The 20,236-nt window shown below is 38.5% G+C and overlaps 2 protein-coding genes across 6 annotated transcripts in view; one reads left to right on the forward strand and one right to left on the reverse strand.

Annotated features, from left to right (window-relative positions):
• The window catches only part of LOC134669682 (DENN domain-containing protein Crag), a 53,912-nt gene extending 36,142 nt beyond the window's left edge, over window positions 1–17,770 (forward strand). For 3 of the 5 annotated variants that reach the window (XM_063527358.1, XM_063527353.1, XM_063527354.1), the window contains 9 exons: window positions 354–431; window positions 1,512–1,735; window positions 2,347–2,471; window positions 3,386–3,565; window positions 4,156–4,246; window positions 5,831–6,004; window positions 6,223–6,373; window positions 13,209–13,325; window positions 13,993–17,770. In XM_063527358.1, coding sequence (XP_063383428.1) covers window positions 354–431; window positions 1,512–1,735; window positions 2,347–2,471; window positions 3,386–3,565; window positions 4,156–4,246; window positions 5,831–6,004; window positions 6,223–6,373; window positions 13,209–13,325; window positions 13,993–14,182 — 1,330 coding nt within the window. In that variant the 3' untranslated portion in view covers window positions 14,183–17,770. The remainder of the gene's footprint in view (window positions 1–353; window positions 432–1,511; window positions 1,736–2,346; window positions 2,472–3,385; window positions 3,566–4,155; window positions 4,247–5,830; window positions 6,005–6,222; window positions 6,374–13,208; window positions 13,326–13,992) is intronic. The other 2 variants (XM_063527355.1, XM_063527357.1) reach the window with 1 other exon arrangement.
• A 2-nt stretch (window positions 17,771–17,772) lies between these two features.
• On the reverse strand, window positions 17,773–19,951 carry LOC134669683 (neugrin). Its single transcript, XM_063527359.1, has 3 exons — window positions 19,607–19,951; window positions 19,117–19,335; window positions 17,773–18,488 (listed from the first exon to the last, which is right to left on the reverse strand). Exons 1-3 carry the CDS (start codon window positions 19,802–19,804, stop codon window positions 17,802–17,804), a joined length of 1,104 nt encoding a protein of 367 aa, XP_063383429.1. The 5' UTR covers window positions 19,805–19,951; the 3' UTR covers window positions 17,773–17,801.
• Between the last annotated feature and the right edge of the window lie 285 nt (window positions 19,952–20,236).

Consider the following 20,236-nt stretch of genomic DNA (forward strand, 5'->3'; position numbering starts at 1 on the left):
TGTCGAAAATTTTAGTTGCTATATGTATATGACTGTAAAACGGTGTACGATACACGTGCGAATAGGTCACTTGCAACCCGTGTCGATTTATAACACTCCCGGTGTGTTTAGTGTTGTGGAATAATTTATCACCACTCGTTGGAAATTTCCGACTTTCCAATTTCCATACTTGTATCATTAATAACTATTTCGATTGTGTCTTTGTTTAAATGGACTTCTTTTTCATAAAAACTGACTTAACCTAATGAAATAGCAACAATTTAAAAATTGATATTTATTGGAAATATGGTTATCTGCTTGACAAGCGTTTTATTTTAGTTGAAGCACTGTTTGCTAGTTGTTTTGTTTCGTAGACGCTATTCGCCCGGCCGGTTGTCTTTACGCAAAGAGAACATGAACATCGGAAAGGCGATTGTTGAAAACTACTTCAGGTAAGACGCTCATTGTTTGTTATTGTTTTTCATTTTGCTATTGAATAAAGCATGTCAATGTTAGCACAACAGTTCATAAATAATAATAGGACACATGTCTTAGTTTAGTAGCTAAAATCTGGAAGTTATATTTTTGGCATCCATTGAAATACCATCTCTCAAAGTGTCATCATCATTATATCAGCCTTTTATCGCCCACTGTTGAGCGTAGACCTCTCTGCGAGTACGCCACTTATCCCGGTTCTGAGCCAATCTTATTCAGAAGTGACCCGCAATCTCCCGAATGTGCATTTGTGCAAGTAGATGTGCAATGGTATGATCTTTACAATGCTTTCATACGTAGTGGTTATATTCTCTTTGGCTTTCATGAAAGATAACGTCATAATGATAATTGAAAAGGCTTCGTTCGTGTTATTCTTTCAAACAGAAAGTTGAATAAGAATAACGTAGCAAAGGAGTATTTTGAGAAATTAAATAGATGTACTTATAAGTGTAACTTCAATAGGCGGATTTTAAGGGTTTGTAATCATCACTTTCGAATTTTCATAATACCAATTCTCGCAAAATAAACGTTTATTATTCGAGAAATTGGCATTATGTAAACTCGTGTTCGAGAAAAGAAGTATTCGCGTTTTTCACTAATCGTCAGGTGACAAGCAAGCAAAAAATTTAAACAGAAATCGACCTTCTTTCAGTACTAATACGGTTCACTATAGCTTTATAGCTATAGTGAAACAGTGAACTTGTGGTGGTAAGTACTTAGTGGCTTTTGCTTGTCACCCGACGAAAAACATTTTAATTTCCACAGGCGTCGCGTACGATGCGCAATTCTGTACTTATATAATTTACCACAGGTTTCTGACCGGTTTCATAGTCTAATAAAACATGGTCTTCTCTTCCCAGAGTGACACAAGCCTACGTCACAATAACATGGCCGCTATATATAGCGCTATCGCATATTATCATATAGCGCTGTCGCATGATGACGTAGGCTTGTGTCAGTCAGGTGACCTAGAAAAGACGGGAAGAGAGTACCAGGCGGAGTATATTATTATACCATGACCGGTTTAACATTTTCAGTCCCACAAGCATAGCGGGCAAGAAATCCAACGAGCTCCTGCAGAGCGGGCTCTCCAGCCTTAAGTCCGCCGCCACGAGTATGGCGAAGAAGTTCGACGAGATGAAAGAAGTCATATCCGCGAACTCGACGCCTGTGAAGGGGGCCATTGGAAACGCTACCAGCGCGCTAACGAGTTTCATGGAGGACGATTCTACGGATGGCTCGTCGGAGATTAATCCGGATGGTAATTTTATAGTTTTTCCACAGAATAAGTAATAGTACAGAAAGGACACTTCCTACAAAACCGAAGTTTGACAGCCATTCAATGTCGAACCCCTATCTAACTAATGGCACTACCCCTTTCGACTATTTAGGATTGTCAAAATTCAAGTAATTATCATTATCTTTGATCGTGCACGCAAAGGGACGTCAAGTTGAGTCAACCCTAATAATTGCTTTGAGCAATGCTGAGCCGATCGGAGCCGAGTTTGCCCGAATTTAGGAGTGTCTCCCCACTGGTTTTTCTAAAGTTAGGTGACATGAAAGTAGGCATGTTATAGGTAGGTATTTTAATTACATCAAATTTTAACCGAAGTAGTTGTAACGAGAATTTTGAACATACTGATTTTCAGACCATTGTTTTTATTATTTTCAAAATGTTTGGAAAAAGTAGCTAGGTGTGATTTTTTAATTCTAGATTACCTCATCAGTTGCTACATTGACAACTACTTACTTAAGTTACTTAGCTGGTAGCGCAAAATGCAGAATATTTTTTTAATGGTAGTTGAATGGATCACATGGAAAAATCTATCCCCCTTGTCTTTTTTTTAAACTAATATTTCAATTCCCTTACAGAATGGACGGGCGGCATGCATTTCAGGAGAGCGTCGAGCGACGCGGAACTAGCGTGCGCTATGGAGCGCGGCTCACTAGCCACCCTGCTCTCGCATTTACCGGACAACCTGTATCCACAACAAGCGGTAAGTTTTATTTGTATAAGGGTTACCCCACATATGTCGACGCGGATTCGACAAAATTCGATGGGAAAAAGCTTTATGTCTGCGTAATAAGAGCGAAAACCATCAGCAGCCACCACCAGTGAAACCTGTGTCGAAACTTCGGTAAATAAAGGCACTGACGTGTCGACGGCTTTTCGCTCTTATTGCACGGACATAAAGCTTTTTCCTATCCCGCCCTAAAGGCCCTAAGCCCTCTCATACTATAGTTCGTTTTTTTTTAGCATTAGAAATTAGGTAAACAATCTTGATGTGTCTTTTAATTGAAAAACACATTTTAATAATAAGTTACGGCAAATATGTCGCAATTATGAATCTAATACGGTCATTTATATTCTTCTGCTTTCATAAGTAATACTTTTTGAATTTTAAAAAGCGGTTTTCAAATAAAAGACATGTCAAGATCGCTTACCTTCTTGCAAGTTCTTTCTAATGCTAAAAAAACGAACTATAGAAGAGAGACGATAGACGGTGAACTTGCGTGTGCCGTGCCATGGAGCGTGGCTCATTATCCACCCTATCGCATTTACCGGAAAACCTGTATCCACAACAAGGTGGTAAGCCGTTTTATTAGTCTCCCTACTCTCATTTAGCCTCTGCGAGTCATTTTCACCTCCAAAAAACCCGACCCGACAAATACCTGTATGTTTACCTGTAACATGAATAATATTAAACTTTTCGACGCCGTGTCAAACACAAAAGCTGTCACTCGGACGCCACGTCACCGAAGTGTCAAAACTGAAATTCAACTTTATGTATATGCACGTAGGTCTATGTTGCTCTGTGGTCTGTGACGGATTAATCAGTCTGGCGTTGGACCTGCGGTGCCGATATATCTGTCATTGGCGTCCAAAAGGCTAATACTCAACTGTTCGCAGGAAAACACAAACACATCGGCCACAGTAACAGCCCACTTGTGCTCGTGCTCGCAATGCCACCAATGCTACGCGCTGCTATACGACGAGGACATCATGGCGGGCTGGGCGGCCGACGACTCCAACCTGAACACGCGCTGCACCGCCTGCGGCCGCCACACCGTGCCGCTGCTCTCCGTGCAGGTACCACACGAGCGTAGACACGCAGGATTATACACCGGGAGGGGTTAACACATCGGCCACAGTAACAGCCCACACGTTGCTATACGACGAGGACACGCGTTGCTATACCACACGAGCACAGAAGAAATAATAGTACTACCGTACCGAAAGGACACTTCCTACAAACCCGGAGTTTGACAGCGGTTCAGGGTCGAGTTATGCTATCCCTTTCGGCTATTTAGGGTTGTCAAAATTCAAGTGATTATCCTATCTGTGGTCGTGCACGCAAAAGGAAGTCAAGTGGTGCCAACCCTAATAATTGCTTCTTAAAAGCATGTATGTATGTATGTAAACACTTTATTGTACATAAGACAGTTCAGTTTATTTTTTCATATTTTAACATTTTGTATGTATGTAGTGGTCTAAACTCGTGGAAAACCTAAATCGTGCTGTATACGTGGAAAAAAGATAGTTCTACAAAAATGGGTATTCCACCTGTCCAATGCATTGCGTCTCTCTCTATCACTAAGCAAAATGTGAGATGCAAATACACATTGGACAGGTGGAATACCGCACTAGGTGTGTCGTATCAACTTTTTTTTTGTTTTCAGATAATGCGCGAGGGTCAGACGCAAACGGAAACTGTCAGCGTGCCTTATTTAAATCCATTGGTGCTAAGGAAAGAATTCGAATCTATATTAGGTAAGTGTAAGTTTATAAATGTAGGTGTAATTAGCCTCACTCATACTATTTTTAGGGTTCCGTACCTCAAAAGGAAAAAACGGAACCCTTATAGGATCACTCGTGCGTCTGTCTGTCCGTCTGTCCGTCTGTCACAGCCAATTTGCTCCGAAACTACCGAACCAATTAAGTTGAAATTTGGTACACATATGGAAGTCTGTGACCCAAAGACGGATATGTAACGTCAACAAATGAATTTTAAACATAGGGGCTACTTTTGGGGGGTAAACGATAAAATTAAAAAACAAAGTTTTGAAAACAATATCGTGTTACATATCAAACGAAAGAGCTCATTGTGAGAATCTCAAATATATTTTTCTTATAAATTTACAATAAAAAATTTAGAAGTTATTCAAGAAAATAGACAAAAATTGACCATTCCCCCCCCCTCTATCTCCGAAACTCCTGGGTCTAAAATTCTGAAAAAAATAGACAAAATAATCCTTTACCTAAAGATGACAGGAAAACCTATTAGAAATCTAGAGTCAAGCGTGAGTCGGATTTAAGAACAAAAATGCAGTTACGTTTTTTTAGGGACACAGCCGCAATGGTTTAAGTGAAACGTGATGTAGACAGCTATTGGGAAGGCCCTAGGCCGATATCCGCATAAGGCCGAAGGCCCGACGCGTCCCGAAGAGACGTGCGGCGCCTTTAGCTTCATGCGTGAGTCGGACTGAAAACAAAAAATGCGACTAGGCTGTATCAGGCACACAGTCGCAATGGTACTTGTAGTACTGATTGATTAGGTTACTATTGTTATGTACGTGTTTTAAAAAGCACTATACAGGGTGGCCAAAAAAAAAGTGTATTCCCGTTGCCAACGTGCAACCCCAAATGGCTGTTTCATACATTTTGGCTGGTCCGTTTTCTATGGGAGCATACATTTTTTTTCGCGATTTCGGGGTTGGTCCCATACTAAAAGTTGCTTAGTATAATCTCAAAACCTCCTTGGCTACGGAAATGCACTTATTTTTTGGCCAACCTGTAGGAATGATCTCTCTTCGGCCTTCGCTTTTATAACACTTTCGGAAGTTGTAGGAAGCACGACCCGTCGGACGCTCCGAGTTTTCAGCTCTATGCGGAGCTCGGTCTTCAGTCTTCGCATTTGGACACTTGTGCTATTGTTCGGCATTTAATCTTCAGAGTTGTAGAGATATAAGCTACCACGCCAGAAAACTTCATGTTACATCTGGTTTTTGATTGACCCGTTCGGGTTTTTCAAGACGTTTCACTCACGTCACGTTACACGTCCAAAACAAATTTTTGAATATTGTGTGATGTGATGTACGGAACCCTTGAAACGCGAGTCCGACTCGCACTTGACCAGTTTTTTTTTTAATTATTATTTATATCGTTTGAACACCGGAAAAAATAAACATCTATATTAATAAACCCGAGGGGGGTTACAGTAGACTCCAATGAATTTATGCTCAAACGAAAGAGCGTAAAAAAATAACAGTTTTGAATCGACAACATATACCCGCAAAATTCGTATAGTCGCATATTTTGCATTTAAAAGTGAAAAAACATCGACAATTTAAACAGGTAGAGAAGGAGACTCGTGTCTCCTGGAGAAGGAGTTCGTGGAATCGCACCCGATCGTGTACTGGAACCTGGTGTGGTACCTGGAGCGTGCCAACATCGAGAGCCACCTACCGGACCTGCTGTGTACCAACTACCCGGCCATGTACCAGGGCGATGTTCCTGAAGAAAACAGCGGTGAGTGGAGCCTTAACCGAAGTGTATATGAGTTTCTAGACTCAAGTTATTGCTATGTTTAAGCATTTTACGACAAAAATGTGACAGTTACGTAGGAAGGGGCGCCCTCATTTATTTTCTACAATTTCTTGTCGGACTATATAATAGTTATCAAACAGTATTACGCATTTCTTCCGGTTGAGTTTACCGCTAATGCTAATATTAATGTTGTCATACAGGGTGCCAAGTAGTGTGCAGCTGGGACTTGGTGCGGCTGCACGGCGAGGCGGGCACGGCGCTGCACCGCGCGTGGCGCCTGCAGCGCGCGCAGCAGCAGCGCTCGCGCGCGCTGCAGGCGCTGCTGCTCACCGACACCGCGCAGGCCAACAAGTGAGTACAGCCTTTCAAGCATTACAGGACGTTAATAACTGCTGACGTTTTTCTGTTTAATAAATTGGATACCTATAAGTTTTAAGAGTAGGGGATATTGAGTAAAAAAAAATCTATATGCCCTTAAACGGAATCCCTACTATCTTTGTTACGCCTTGTATGATTCTTAATCTACGCCATTATCTTAACAGGATCAGAGCGTACACTTAACTCACGCGTCACGCGCTGATAATATCCTATTGACCAGCACATGTATCTTCCTCTATCTGACGACGACAACTAGGGCGTATTGGAGGGGTCTCTCAGTTATTGTCCACAGTTTAGATCAGGATTTGATGATGGAAACTTGCACAAATCGCGATATCACGATGCCGATAAGCAGAAGTTTTCTGCTGACACGATATCACCACAGTGGGATTTGACAAGTTACTATCTGAAATAAAACTGTAAACGTAATATATTGCGTATAATTAATATGAAATATATACCAACGTTTCGAACGGAAAAAGTTTTATTTGACGGCCTCCTAGCCTAGTTATTATTAATTATATAGGATTACAGTTTACATAGTTCTATTTCATGACATGAGTAACTATCGCGGTAACCAAAGACAATATTCTCTGTTTGGCCCTATGGTGGACTGGTAGAGAATTCCATTTGGTAGTGCGCCATTTGTACATTGTTGTATACATTTTGTGCAGTAAAGTTTAAATAAATAAATAATTATATACAACACACGTCAAGTTGCTGTCACGTCAAGCGGCTGTCGAAAATTTTCTTGTATAAATTTTAATTGAATATTTAGCTTTTTTTGATCTAATTTCGGCTCAACTGTTAGCTGGATGAGTGAATGTAGCCGAGGGTCTCGCTCTATGAGCGTAAAAAGTGGAATCTCCTTCGATGATGAAAGTGTGGATATGGACTGGGGTCGCGCAAGTTTACGAAGCCTTCCTGAAGGGGAAATGCGAATGAATGCGCGTCTAGCTGAAAAACGTAGTTGTAGTAACCAGGGCCCTGACAGCGAGGGTAATGATAGCGAAGGAAGTTATACAACCGTGGTAGGTAAGCGACTACGCAGGCGATTGCGGTCCGGAATACTTCAGCTCTCAACACAATAGTCCGGGAGCCGGCTGCATGAAACAAACCTCATCAAAAAATAGAATATACCTACCCTGTAGAGGTACCTGACATTTAGTAGATTCCAACGCACTTGGTCGGCCTAGGCTTAACCTGGCAGATTTTGTACAAATGGCAAAAACGTTGGACAAAAATTCATCAAAAAAAACCTCATCGAAAAATAGAATGAAACTTGTATGGTAGGATACCTGACCTTGAGGACAGTAAAAAAAAAGTGGTCGGCCTCACCTTAGCCTGGCAGTTTTTGCAGTCCGACCAGATTTATTGGGTCACGTGAGAGCTACAATTTACCTCATCGAAAAATAGAATGAAACAAACGGATTATAATAGCTAAAATAAGCCTGTTGACGTATGTCTTGGTCGGCCTCACCTTAACCTGGCAGTTTTTGCAGTCCGACCAGATTTATAAAAAAATCATCAAATTTTTTTTATCGATAAATCGTATGAAACTTGTATGGTACGATAGCTGCCTTTGAGGACAGTAAAAAACAAAATGGTCGGCCAAATCCTGTGTTTGCAGGTTCCTGTGGCCGACCAATTTTGTGGTACCACGTGAGAGCTACAATTTACCTTATCGAAAAATAGAATGAAACAAACGGATTATAATAGCTTAAATAAGCCTGTTGACGTATGTCTTGGTCGGCCTCACCTTAACCTGGCAGATTTTGCAGTCCGGCCAAATTTATAAAAAAATCATCAAAAAAATTTTATCGAAAAATCGTGTGAAACTTGTATGGTACGATAGCTGCCTTTGAGGACAGTAATAAAAAAATGGTCGGCCAAATCCTGTGCTTGCAGGTTCCTGTGTCCGACCAATTTTGTGGTACCACGTGAGAGCTACAATTTACCTCATCGAAAAATAGAATGAAACAAACGGATTATAATAGCTAAAATAAGCCTGTTGACGTATGTCTTGGTCGGCCTCACCTTAACCTGGCAGTTTTTGCAGTCCGACCAAATTTATAAAAAAATCATCAAATTTTTTTTATCGAAAAATCGTATGAAACTTGTATGGTACGATAGCTGCCTTTGAGGACAGTAAAAAAAAAGTGGTCGGCCAAATCCTGTGTTGGCAGGTTCCTGTGTCCGACCAATTTTGTGGTACCACGTGAGAGCTACAATTTACCTCATCGAAAAATAGAATGAAACAAACGGATTATAATAGCTAAAATAAGCCTGTTGACGTATGTCTTGGTCGGCCTCACCTTAACATGGCAGTTTTTGCAGTCCGACCAAATTTATGAAAAAATCATCAAAAAATTTATATCGAAAAATCGTATGAAACTTGTATGGTACGATAGCTGCCTTTGAGGACAGTAAAAAAAATGGTCGGCCAAATCCTGTGTTGGCAGGTTCCTGTCTTCGACCAATTTTGTGGTACCACGTGAGAGTTACAATTTACCACATCGAAAAATAGAATGAAACAAACGGATTATAATAGCTAAAATAACCCTGTTGACGTATGGCTTGTTACGGGCGGCTTTCATAAATTCAATGTGGCAGTGTGCGGCAGAATCCACTTGCATCAAATTTGATGTAACACATTGTGGCTGGACATTAAGAGATGAAATGTATAAGATCAAATGGTTTGAAGGACACATAACGCCTTTGCGAGTCGAAGAAATAACAATAAGATAATCACTTAATATATGTGAGGTTATCATGTGTATTTTTATTTATTTATATTTATTGAGAAGTTCAACAGCGTTTACATTAAATAATATACAAAAAACATGAGAACTTATAGCATAGCCAATAACAGAACTTCCTGTAATTTATACATAATAAAAAATCATCTGTGGGTAGACTTGTAACTTGTGCTGTACAAGAATCGTAAATATAACTTAATTTGTAAGTCTTTAAGGTACAAGGAAAAAGAGAAAAAATTAATAATAACTGTAAACTGGAAAAAAAATCCTAAAATAGTAGGTATAGCTCTAATTTTGCGTAAACAATAAATAAAAAATAGTAAAATAAAAATACATACAGTACCTACATAAACGAGCGAATCTATTAGTTTGTATGCATTTATTGGAATTTATGTGTTCGTGTGTGCGTGTGTGTGTGTGTGTGTGTGTGTGTGTGTGTTTGTATGTGTGTAAGTGGGTGTGATAGTGCGTGACTACCAGGAAAGTTGCTTTGCAATTTGTGATTTGAAAACACGTCTGGAGGAGAAGAAAGGGTCAATGTTTTGGAACGATTTATTATAGGTACATGCGATTCTACTCAGAATTTAATAGAATAGAATTTTGGCCATAATTGGTACGATGACAGGGAATATGGAATAGTGTGGTGTGACGAGTTCGGCGCGTGGGAGCGCGGAGCCCTAACTGTGACAGCAATCCAACGCAGTCTAGATGCCCGTTGAGAACATCGTGGAGGAACATTTTACCATTTATTTAAATTTTGGAAGGATCACGTGCAGTTTTTCCTCTTATATTACAAGTGTTCGATTGAAAACTAAGCTTTGGTGTATACCTGGATCACCTGCACGTACAAGAAGGCGTTTCATATACGCCCGCCCATCAGATAGGTACACAAAGTCATGATGCGTATGGAATACAGCATGTGTGGTCCTATTCTAGCTGTCACGTGGTATCACAAATTTGGTCGGACTGCAAAAACTGCCAGGCTACGGTGAGGCCGACCAAGACATACGTCAACAGGCTTATTTAAGCTATTATAATCCGTTTGTTTCATTCTATTTTTCGATAAGGTAAATTGTAGCTCTCACGTGGTACCACAAAATTGGTCGGACACAGGAACCTGCAAACACAGGATTTGGCCGACCATTTTTTTTTTACTGTCCTCAAAGGCAGCTATCGTACCATACAAGTTTCATACGATTTTTCGATAAAAAAATTTTGATGATTTTTTCATAAATTTGGTCGGACTGCAAAAACTGCCATGTTAAGGTGAGGCGGACCAAGACATACGTCAACAGGCTTATTTTAGCTATTATAATCCGTTTGTTTCATTCTATTTTTCGATGAGGTAAATTGTAGCTCTCACGTGGTACCACAAAATTGGTCGGACAGAGGAACCTGCCAACACAGGATTTGGCCGACCACTTTTTATTTACTGTCCTCAAAGGCAGCTATCGTACCATACAAGTTTCATACGATTTTTCGATAAAAAAATTTTGATGATTTTTTTATAAATTTGGTCGGACTGCAAAAACTGCCAGGTTAAGGTGAGGCCGACCAAGACCTACGTCAACAGGCTTATTTTAGCTATTATTATCCGTTTGTTTCATTCTATTTTTCGTTGAGGTAAATTGTAGCTCTCACGTGGTACCACAAAATTGGTCGGACACAGGAACCTGCAAACACAGGATTTGGCCGACCATTTTTTTATTACTGTCCTCAAAGGCAGCTATCGTACCATACAAGTTTCACACGATTTTTCGATAAAAATTTTTTGATGATTTTTTTATAAATTTGGCCGGACTGCAAAATCTGCCAGGTTAAGGTGAGGCCGACCAAGACATACGTCAACAGGCTTATTTAAGCTATTATAATCCGTTTGTTTCATTCTATTTTTCGATAAGGTAAATTGTAGCTCTCACGTGGTACCACAAAATTGGTCGGACACAGGAACCTGCAAACACAGGATTTGGCCGACCATTTTGTTTTTTACTGTCCTCAAAGGCAGCTATCGTACCATACAAGTTTCATACGATTTATCGATAAAAAAATTTTGATGATTTTTTTATAAATCTGGTCGGACTGCAAAAACTGCCAGGTTAAGGTGAGGCCGACCAAGACATACGTCAACAGGCTTATTTTAGCTATTATAATCCGTTTGTTTCATTCTATTTTTCGATGAGGTAAATTGTAGCTCTCACGTGACCCAATAAATCTGGTCGGACTGCAAAAACTGCCAGGCTAAGGTGAGGCCGACCACTTTTTTTTTACTGTCCTCAAGGTCAGGTATCCTACCATACAAGTTTCATTCTATTTTTCGATGAGGTTTTTTTTGATGAATTTTTGTCCAACGTTTTTGCCATTTGTACAAAATCTGCCAGGTTAAGCCTAGGCCGACCAAGTGCGTTGGAATCTACTAAATGTCAGGTACCTCTACAGGGTAGGTATATTCTATTTTTTGATGAGGTTTGTTTCATGCAGCCGGCTCCCGGACTACAAGGTAATGTCGAATCTGAAGGTATGAAAGTAGAGTTTGAGGTTGCCCTTACGTCAAAAGAAGCGTTACCCAAACAAATTGCTATGGCAAAAATGCTACGAGCAGAAAACATTAGTGGCATTTTGAGAGTAAAGTTCAAAGGCGCGTACAAGGTACTTATACAGTTTTCTCTCAGAACGCAAGCTGAAAAATTAATAAGTTGTCCGGCATTTAATAATGAGAAGATGAGTTGTCAGTGGTCTAATCAAGCTGAGTACTGTTTCGGTCTGATTAGAAATATTGACCTAGATATAGAGGAGGAGGAACTGCTGAAAGAGTTTAATGTCTCGCAGGTAGTCTTGGCAATTCGCCGCCTAAATCGACTTAATGAAGACGGCCAATGGGTTAAGAGTGAAGCCATACGTGTATGCTTTAAGGCGACTTCCCTCCCGTCTCACGTGTACGCGTATGATTGTCGCTTTAAAGTAGAGCCCTATATATTCCCAGTTTCGCAATGCTCGGGGTGCTGGAAATTTGGCCACCGAGCACGTACATGTCCGACCAAAAAAATTGTGTGCCCTAAGTGTGGAAAAAACCATCAGAACTGCATCACTAAAGTAATGACGTGTGCCAATTGTCAAGGCGCACACATGGCACTTAGTAAAACATGCCCAGTTTTCTTGAAAGAAAAGAAGCTAAGAACGATTATGAGCAAACACTTCTGCACATACAAGAAAGCCCTAGAACTTTACTACGAGCAAAAGAGCACCTCTACCGAGTCACCAAGCGATGCGATTGATAACACCCAGTTAAATACGAATACGCCGTATCGGGATGCCTTAACATCCCAAAAATCTAGTGCAGTAGTCTATACACCAAATATTAGAAAGGAAGAGGACAAACTGAAAAATGCTCTTCCCTTAGCTGGACCTTCTTCTCCGGTGAACAAACAGGAAAGGCAAAAAATCAAGGCAAGGAAGCGCAGACAGGAACCCAAATGTGACCTTCAGCAACCGGTTGTACCATCGGTAAATCAAGGTAAACAAGAGGGTGAAGATGAGAAAGAGAAGAGGAGAAATAGCACGAGATTCCTAGAGATACTTCAAAAACTTAAAGAGATCTGTCTATCAAGGCAGACATTGGAATGTAAAGTTAAGGCTGTAGTTAGTTTTTTGACTGAACAAGTAGTATCATTTGTGTTAGACGTCGTGAAGGGCGGCGATATTTTAAATATGTTATCTATGTTTAATTATAGATAATAGTAGAAATCGCGCCCTTAGGGAGGCGCTCATAACTTCGGCCAAGCTTCGGTCATACGACATCGGTGCTTTCAAACACATTCTTGGTAACCCAACATCGTACACGGCACAAATACGGTAGATTGGCTGAAGTTATGCTCAAATAGGTTTTTTTTTTAAATATTCACTTATATGGATGTAATTAGCATATTCTTTGAAGCTATAAGAATCGGACTTGATAGGGCCGATATGTACCAATGTATAAAGGTCCTGTTAAATAATAAAAAAAAAATATATATATACAATCTATCAAGCTAAACAGAATGGTGTTTGAACAGAGTGGTGCTGGCGGTCCTGGACGGGCTGCTAAGCAACGACTTGGTCGACGCGCTGCGGCGGCTCGCCGCGTGGCGGGAGAACACCACTGGCAACAAGCGATACCATTCATTTTTCAGGTAATTGAGAACAGACAATCCTCCTAAGGTCCAGCTGTACAAATGAAAAATGCAATATTTGCCACAGAAATCTGAACCTTTAGTGTAGGAAATACAGTTGATTTTGCGCTGTTAAAAAACTGAACGAAACAAAACTAAAGCGACTCTGTTCCAATCGAATATGATTTAAATTTCATTGAACTGAATAAGTACTATAGCTAGGACCAAGGTCCTAGCCAAGCCAAGGCCCATAGGAGGATATTGCAAAATAAATTGGTTATAGGTAATACGAGTATTTCCGGAGTTTCTAGCTAATATTAGTGTTAGCAACTTTATGTAGGCTATACGAATAGACTACCTCCTCGAAATGTCTTCATTAGTCGCTGCAACTATCATCTGCAAAGATGCTGCCAATGATGATGATGAGTAACTTCACAGTTTATAGTGGATTCTTTAATATACAAGTAGACATAATGCGGTGAGATAAATCCTGTTAGTTAGTTTTTAGTCCTGACTATAGTAAGTAGTCTGTTGCTTGGAAAAATCAAAAGACCGTCTTGGAGCGACTGCCACCTAGTTACCTAATTTGATAGCTTTAACTTTATATTGTCACTTCACGCCAATAGGCAGGTGCTTCAATAAATATATGCAAAAAATTTAACCGTTAATTCATCTTAACCTTCCACAGAGACATACTGTTCCTCGCGATGGCCGCGCTCGGTGAAAACAACATCGACCTGATCGCGTTCCAGCGCGAATATTCGCGCGCGATCACACAGCTCGGAGGCTCGCTGCGTCCACACGACTACCCGCCCACGCCTACCGCCGTGTGCTGCCGGCATTACTTCCGGCGCCTGCGGCTCGCGCAGGAGGACTGACCGAGGGCGCTGCGCGGCCGAGCCGAGCGAGGACTCTTATAAACATGAGTCTGCATGTAAGATTCATTGAATGTATTATACTGTCTGCGAAACAAACTGCTGACCGGGGTCCTATAACTTCTCATTCACACTGACATGGTCATAGCAAGACTGGAAGAGGCAGTAATGTGACTCTTATAGTGTAAAATCAAATTCGTGTCGCTTTGAATTTGACAGCTAATAATATGTATAGATGGTGTTGTACGGCTCCATGAGTAAGTCTGATTGTCAAAAGTTGACGATTAACAATTCAGTTACCACAAAACCTATGTAAACTTATGTATGTAGGCGAGGGCCTTACAGCGCCATCTTCTTCGGCTGCCATAATATGAACCTTTGCATCAGTCAACGTCAAAAATATGCATGCACTCGCCTTAAAATAAATATATAAAAGTGTAATCATATTCTTGACCGCACGAAAGCTCCTCATGTACGTTGACATCGACTAATAGTTCAGTCATTATATCCAAAAAACCGACCCTACCCGTGAATAATTAGTTCTTGGATTTTTTTTCGTAGGTTCCTCGGGGGGGTCATTGGGAGTATAAATTCAAAAAGTAGACTGAATCAGGCTCCTGCGTATATTCGAAAAACGGTTTTTCTTGAATAACCCGGCCATTTTTGATTTTACAGTAAAACCGTGAGGACAAAAATTGTAGGAAATTTGATTCTCTACAAGTTTGGTCCTCACAATTTTTCTTCTAGGATCGATATTTTGGAAATTAGTATTTGAAAAAAAGCGACAAAGTCAAAATTTAATTCTCTACAAGTTTAGTCCTGTTCATTTATGCCGTAAAGTTGAAAATAAACAAGATGATGAAAATGTTTTGAATTTGTCGCTTTTTCCAATTTAATTTCCAAAATATCCACCCTAGAAGAAAAATTGTCAGGACCTAACTTGTAGAGAATCAAATTTCCTACAATTTTTGTCCTCACGGTTTTACTGTAAAATCAAAAATGGCCGAGATATTCAAGAAAAACCGTTTTTCGAATATACGCAGGAGCCTGATTCAGTCTACTTTTTGAATTTACACTCCCAATGACCCCCCCGAGGGACCTACGAAAAAAAATCCAAGAACTAATTATTCACGGGTCAAAATCTAATGACTGAACTATAAAAGAGATTGGTAAAAACACGACATCCGTCCTTTTCTCACTATTTTATTAGCTTAAGGATGTTTTTGTGTGGAAGTGTGTCGTGTACTTTAATATTAAACTACTTTACAGGTGTAGTGCATAATTGTTTTTCATCGTATTTCTTGGAAACGTTCGTATTTGTCGTGCTACTTACTTCAGTCAACCTCAGTACTTTTTGTACCGACACTGACTGAAATAGCAAGACTCGTTCTTACGTTTCCGTGAAAATACGATGGAAAATAATTATGCACTACAGTATCTACATATGACGTGTCAAGAAGAAAATGGCAATGTGTTCCGAGTATGGCAAAAGAATAGACAATAAGTCCTGCTTGTATGCACCTAAATGTATGAGGCATGACGATTATTGATTTTAAAATCTTCAGAATATTAGTTATAATGAAATATGACGACGACGACATAGATATACCTATAATTTTTGGGCATACTCATTCATACTCTTTCCTATCAAAAGAGGCCCAGCCACACAACGCAGTTACAAACCAAGAGAATTGCTGACATCTTGAATAAAATAAGTAAAACAATTCACATATTGAAAATTCGATTTCAATGCATCTAAAAGCTATCTTCACCTTGACTTTTCAAATTAAATGTAAATTTTATGGCACGTGCTACGCATACGTAGGTGGAGTTTTAGAGCTTTAATAGGGATATGTATGCATTCTTACTGCCAAGTTTGTGCAAAGTTAACGTGGTCAGATATACCCTACTGTAGCTGGGTAAAAAAATCAAAATCACATCACGACCGCATGTTGTCGTCTAAACTAAAACCTTTCGGGTTGCATATCGGATAGTGTTAGAAATGTGGGTGCTACGGACAAAGTGATTCGGATAGCCATACTGAAATAAAATTGTACATATTTCAATTGTATATATTGATAAATCTTCGCATTTCGCATTCTTGATTGCAGACAACTGTATCACAGTCAACATGAAGCGGATCAATCAATATTTAATATCTGTCAAAATTACATAATGATAGAAGTATTGCTTCTGGAGAGGAATTCACTTCATTTTGTCTTCGCTTTTTATATATGTTATATGTATAGTTCAAGTAGATATATTGCTTTTGAGTGATTTCACTAAACAGTTAAATTCGTAAACGAATGGTACGTATTATTCTATGTATTCTAGTCGCATTATTTGTCACGAACTAGAAAGTTTTGGATGTTATCTTTAATATTGGGCACTGTCGTTTTGTATGCATTGTTTTAAATTAAATGCACTAGAACTAGAGAATCTATAGTAACAATATTATTTTGTAGTTAAAGAGGAAGGGAGAGTTTCTATATTGGGTCCTTTCTCGCGTTATTAAATAAAAATAAATAAATATGTAATACAATGCCAATGGGCATGATACTGACGAACTTGGAAGTTTAATAAACTATTTCTGCACGATTTGTATATATTTTTTACAAATAATGCGACTGCCAAAATTCAAAAGTATTCATGAAGGTGTCAATATAGCTATATTAATGTTTTTACATTAAATAAACTGCTTTTGACAGTAATGTATAATAAACTAAAATATATACAATTTGTTAAACAAATAAATGCATACTACAGGCCTATAATAATCCTTTGGCCTACAATAAATTGGATATCTGGGACCCGTTTTTCAAAAGCTTGTAACTTGTAATACAAGTGGAAGTCTCTTTCTAACAAGATCTGTCAAAAAGTGACATCCGCTTGTATTACAAGTTACAAGCTTTTGAGAAACGGGTCCCGTGTGATTTAAATGATAATGTCATTAAAACTGTTCTTTTAACCATTGTAATATTTCTCACTGACATTAAGTTTTTGTACTCAATACTCAATGATAGTAATACATGAAGAGTTGATGCATACACAATATTTTTACGGATATAATCCAGTGTTTAAAGGTTTTTCTTTGACAAATTTTATTCTTAATTAAGGAACATTTGAATCAACATGAGACTTATTTTGATGATGTAGATTTTAAAGACATGAGGCAATTTTATGGCAATATTATAGTTTTTAACATAACAGTTAAGTATGTTGCCAAGCGTGGAAATGGATGTATATTTTGGCATGTTGTGGAAAACTGTATATTCAATGGTTTTAGCTTATATTTATTTGCCTCGAGTGATCATTATGAGCCATATTTTATGTTCCAATCAATGTTGTACAATCATATAGTCATTCAGATATATTTTTACATTTAAATATGCTGTAATAACATTTAGTCTGATCAAAGGTTTTGTTATAATTAAGATCTTGTAGAATTGTGTAAAATACATGCAATTTATATCAATACACTATGTTAGTTGCAACATAAAAGTATTGATAAAAAAGTAGTTATTTTATTTTGATTGAGAAGTATAATGAAAACATATAATTTTTATATAAAAATATATAAATAAGGCTTCAAGAACATTGTTTTATTTTATATTTCAGAATATCAATTAGACATGCCCAGGACCCTGTACAGGAATTTCCCATCATCATCATAATAACAATCATCCACTTTATAAGTAGCACCTTTTTTGTAAGCCTTTTTAGGAATCCTAATTCTTTCTGGATATTTCATGACAGATGTTTTTTCTTCACTTTGTTCATTAAATACTGATACTTCTTTTGGTTTTTCTTCTGCTAAATCAATTTCTTTACTTAATTCTGTAGCAGATACTTCAGTTTGTGTGGAATTGACCGCACTAAGCATTATTTGATCTGGGAGGTCAATGGCTTTGCCACTGTCTAATCTTTTTTTAATTTTGGTTGTCATTTCTTCTAAAGTTACCCTTTGGTTACCTTTTACTACTTTATATTTACTGTTAGTGTTATTGGATGCATGTACGGCAACTTCATTAGAATCACCTTCTTCCATATTATTAGTATTTGCTTTTTCCGCACATCTTTGCACAATTTTTTCGAATTCGCCCATTTTTTCGACAATTACATCCGGTTTCACTGATTTAGCATTCAGTGGAGGTATAGTTCTTTCGGAAAATTTGAGAAAGTGTTGGCGTAAATCTTGTGGGATGTCTAAAGTGTTTTCCTTAAGTTCCTGCCAGTTTCTCATAGCAGATTCGTCATGACGAGCTATGCGTGCTTCAGTTGCTGGTTTCCAAGGGTATTTCAGTAATTTCTGAAACAAAATTGAATAAATTGAAAAACAAGGAATACATTTAAAAATCATTGTTTGAAAACAGCAATGGCATTTGTGTTCTGTTTCCATAAAATAATACAATAAATATTTTTTTCACTTTTAATCAACTACTACTTAACTTCTACTATCAAAACATGTTGTCTCTTAGGAAAAAGGACCTCAATATTGCCAAAACAGTTGGACCAAGCTATCTCTGTGTGGCGTTTGCTTAAACAAAGTGTGGAAATACTATTCTGCCCTGCTAAGCCGAAAAGCGCTATCTCAAAAACAAATGATTTTGAAAATGGAATTCTCAGTTATAGAAACTAAAGTATACATTAGCAATGGATTTTCTTTTAAGATAGCTCCACTCGGCTTAGCAGGGCAGTATTGTAGACAATAAAAATATGATTTTTATAATGAGAATGACATACCCACACTTTGTTTTGTCAAAGTAGGTGCACAGTTAGCTTGATTTGACTAATAAAGTTTTGAGCTCTTTCTCACACATTGACAGCTATAGACACATATAAAATAGATTTATCATATAAAACTACACTGCCTTGCTAAGCCAAATAGCGCTATTTGGCTTAGGAGGGCAGTATATTTATAATTATGTTAAACAGACCTTAACAACCGCGGCAGTGACCGGAAAGCTCTCTGCAATACGCTCCGGTGTCCATTCATCAGGCTGCTCATTTACTAAATGCCGTATTTGCTCCTTTTCACTCCAAGTCAACAAATTAGGCATGTTTTCCTTGAAGTACTTCTCTTTGACAATTCTGTGCCGTAAGTCATGCTTGCCTGCCAAGCTCTCGGTTAGATGTGCATTGTAAGTTTCATCCATCTGAGTAGGAAGAACAAAAAAATATTGATGTAATATTAATCCATCTTTTGAGTTTGCAATTAAACTAAAGGGATCGTAAATTGAGGATATTAATTTTAAAAAAGACATCAAAACGACATAACCTAATAAAAACGAATGAACACAAGACTAAGGTAAATAGGCGTAGGGGTAAGACGTTTCAATGTTTAAGACGTAAATTAAATCAAAATGTAAACTGCATTTAAGCTCCAGTTGGGAAAAAAATGTGGAGATGTTCATAATAAATACGTACATTATAGAATTCACTTTCAGATTGATCGAGAAATTCTTCCGGGTTTCCTGTGATAGGGACTCCTTCCTCACGGAGAGCTGATACTCGTCTGTCCAATCCAGGATTTGGGCCAGGAACATCCAGCCTTCTATTCCGTAATGTTCTTACAATAATTTTATCACATGCACAGTACACTCGTCGTAGGTTTATAGCAAACATTTTGGCATTAAATCACTGAAACTTATGAACTAGTTATAGTATTTAGTTATTGTTGCATGTACTTTATTAATACACAGAATTAAAAGTTGTTAAAAGCTAAAGAACTCTCAAATGAACTGACGACTGATAAAGCATGATAGTGATAGAGGAAGGAATAGGACATTAGGACATAGGATTGACAGTTGACGTTGACCTGACAGAGTTTTTTTTATTAATTTTATGGCCTGGATTCAAAATATTTAAGCCAAGATATTCAAGTGTGTCAACTTAGGGCCAGTTGCACCAATACAACCATATTTGACGGACTGATCAACGTCAGCCGGCGCGCCCCGGCGCTTTACTATAATTAGCGAACTCTTTAACGATACGAACAGTTTGGTTCAACCGACCCTTAGGGCCGGTTGCACCAAAACTGTTCGTATCGTTAAAGAG

Source organism: Cydia fagiglandana, chromosome 12, assembly GCF_963556715.1.
Source record: "Cydia fagiglandana chromosome 12, ilCydFagi1.1, whole genome shotgun sequence".
NCBI lineage: Eukaryota > Metazoa > Arthropoda > Insecta > Lepidoptera > Tortricidae > Cydia > Cydia fagiglandana.

Excerpts from the sequence above, each read along its gene's own strand:
- LOC134669683 (XM_063527359.1), bottom strand. The coding sequence starts at position 19,804 with ATGTTTGCTATAAACCTACGACGAGTGTACTGTGCATGTGATAAAATT. Across the intron at positions 19,336-19,606 it reads CTGAAAGTGAATTCTATAAT|ATGGATGAAACTTACAATGC; the intron begins GTACGTATTTAT and ends CTTCCTACTCAG. Across the intron at positions 18,489-19,116 it reads TCACTGCCGCGGTTGTTAAG|AAATTACTGAAATACCCTTG; the intron begins GTCTGTTTAACA and ends ATTTTGTTTCAG.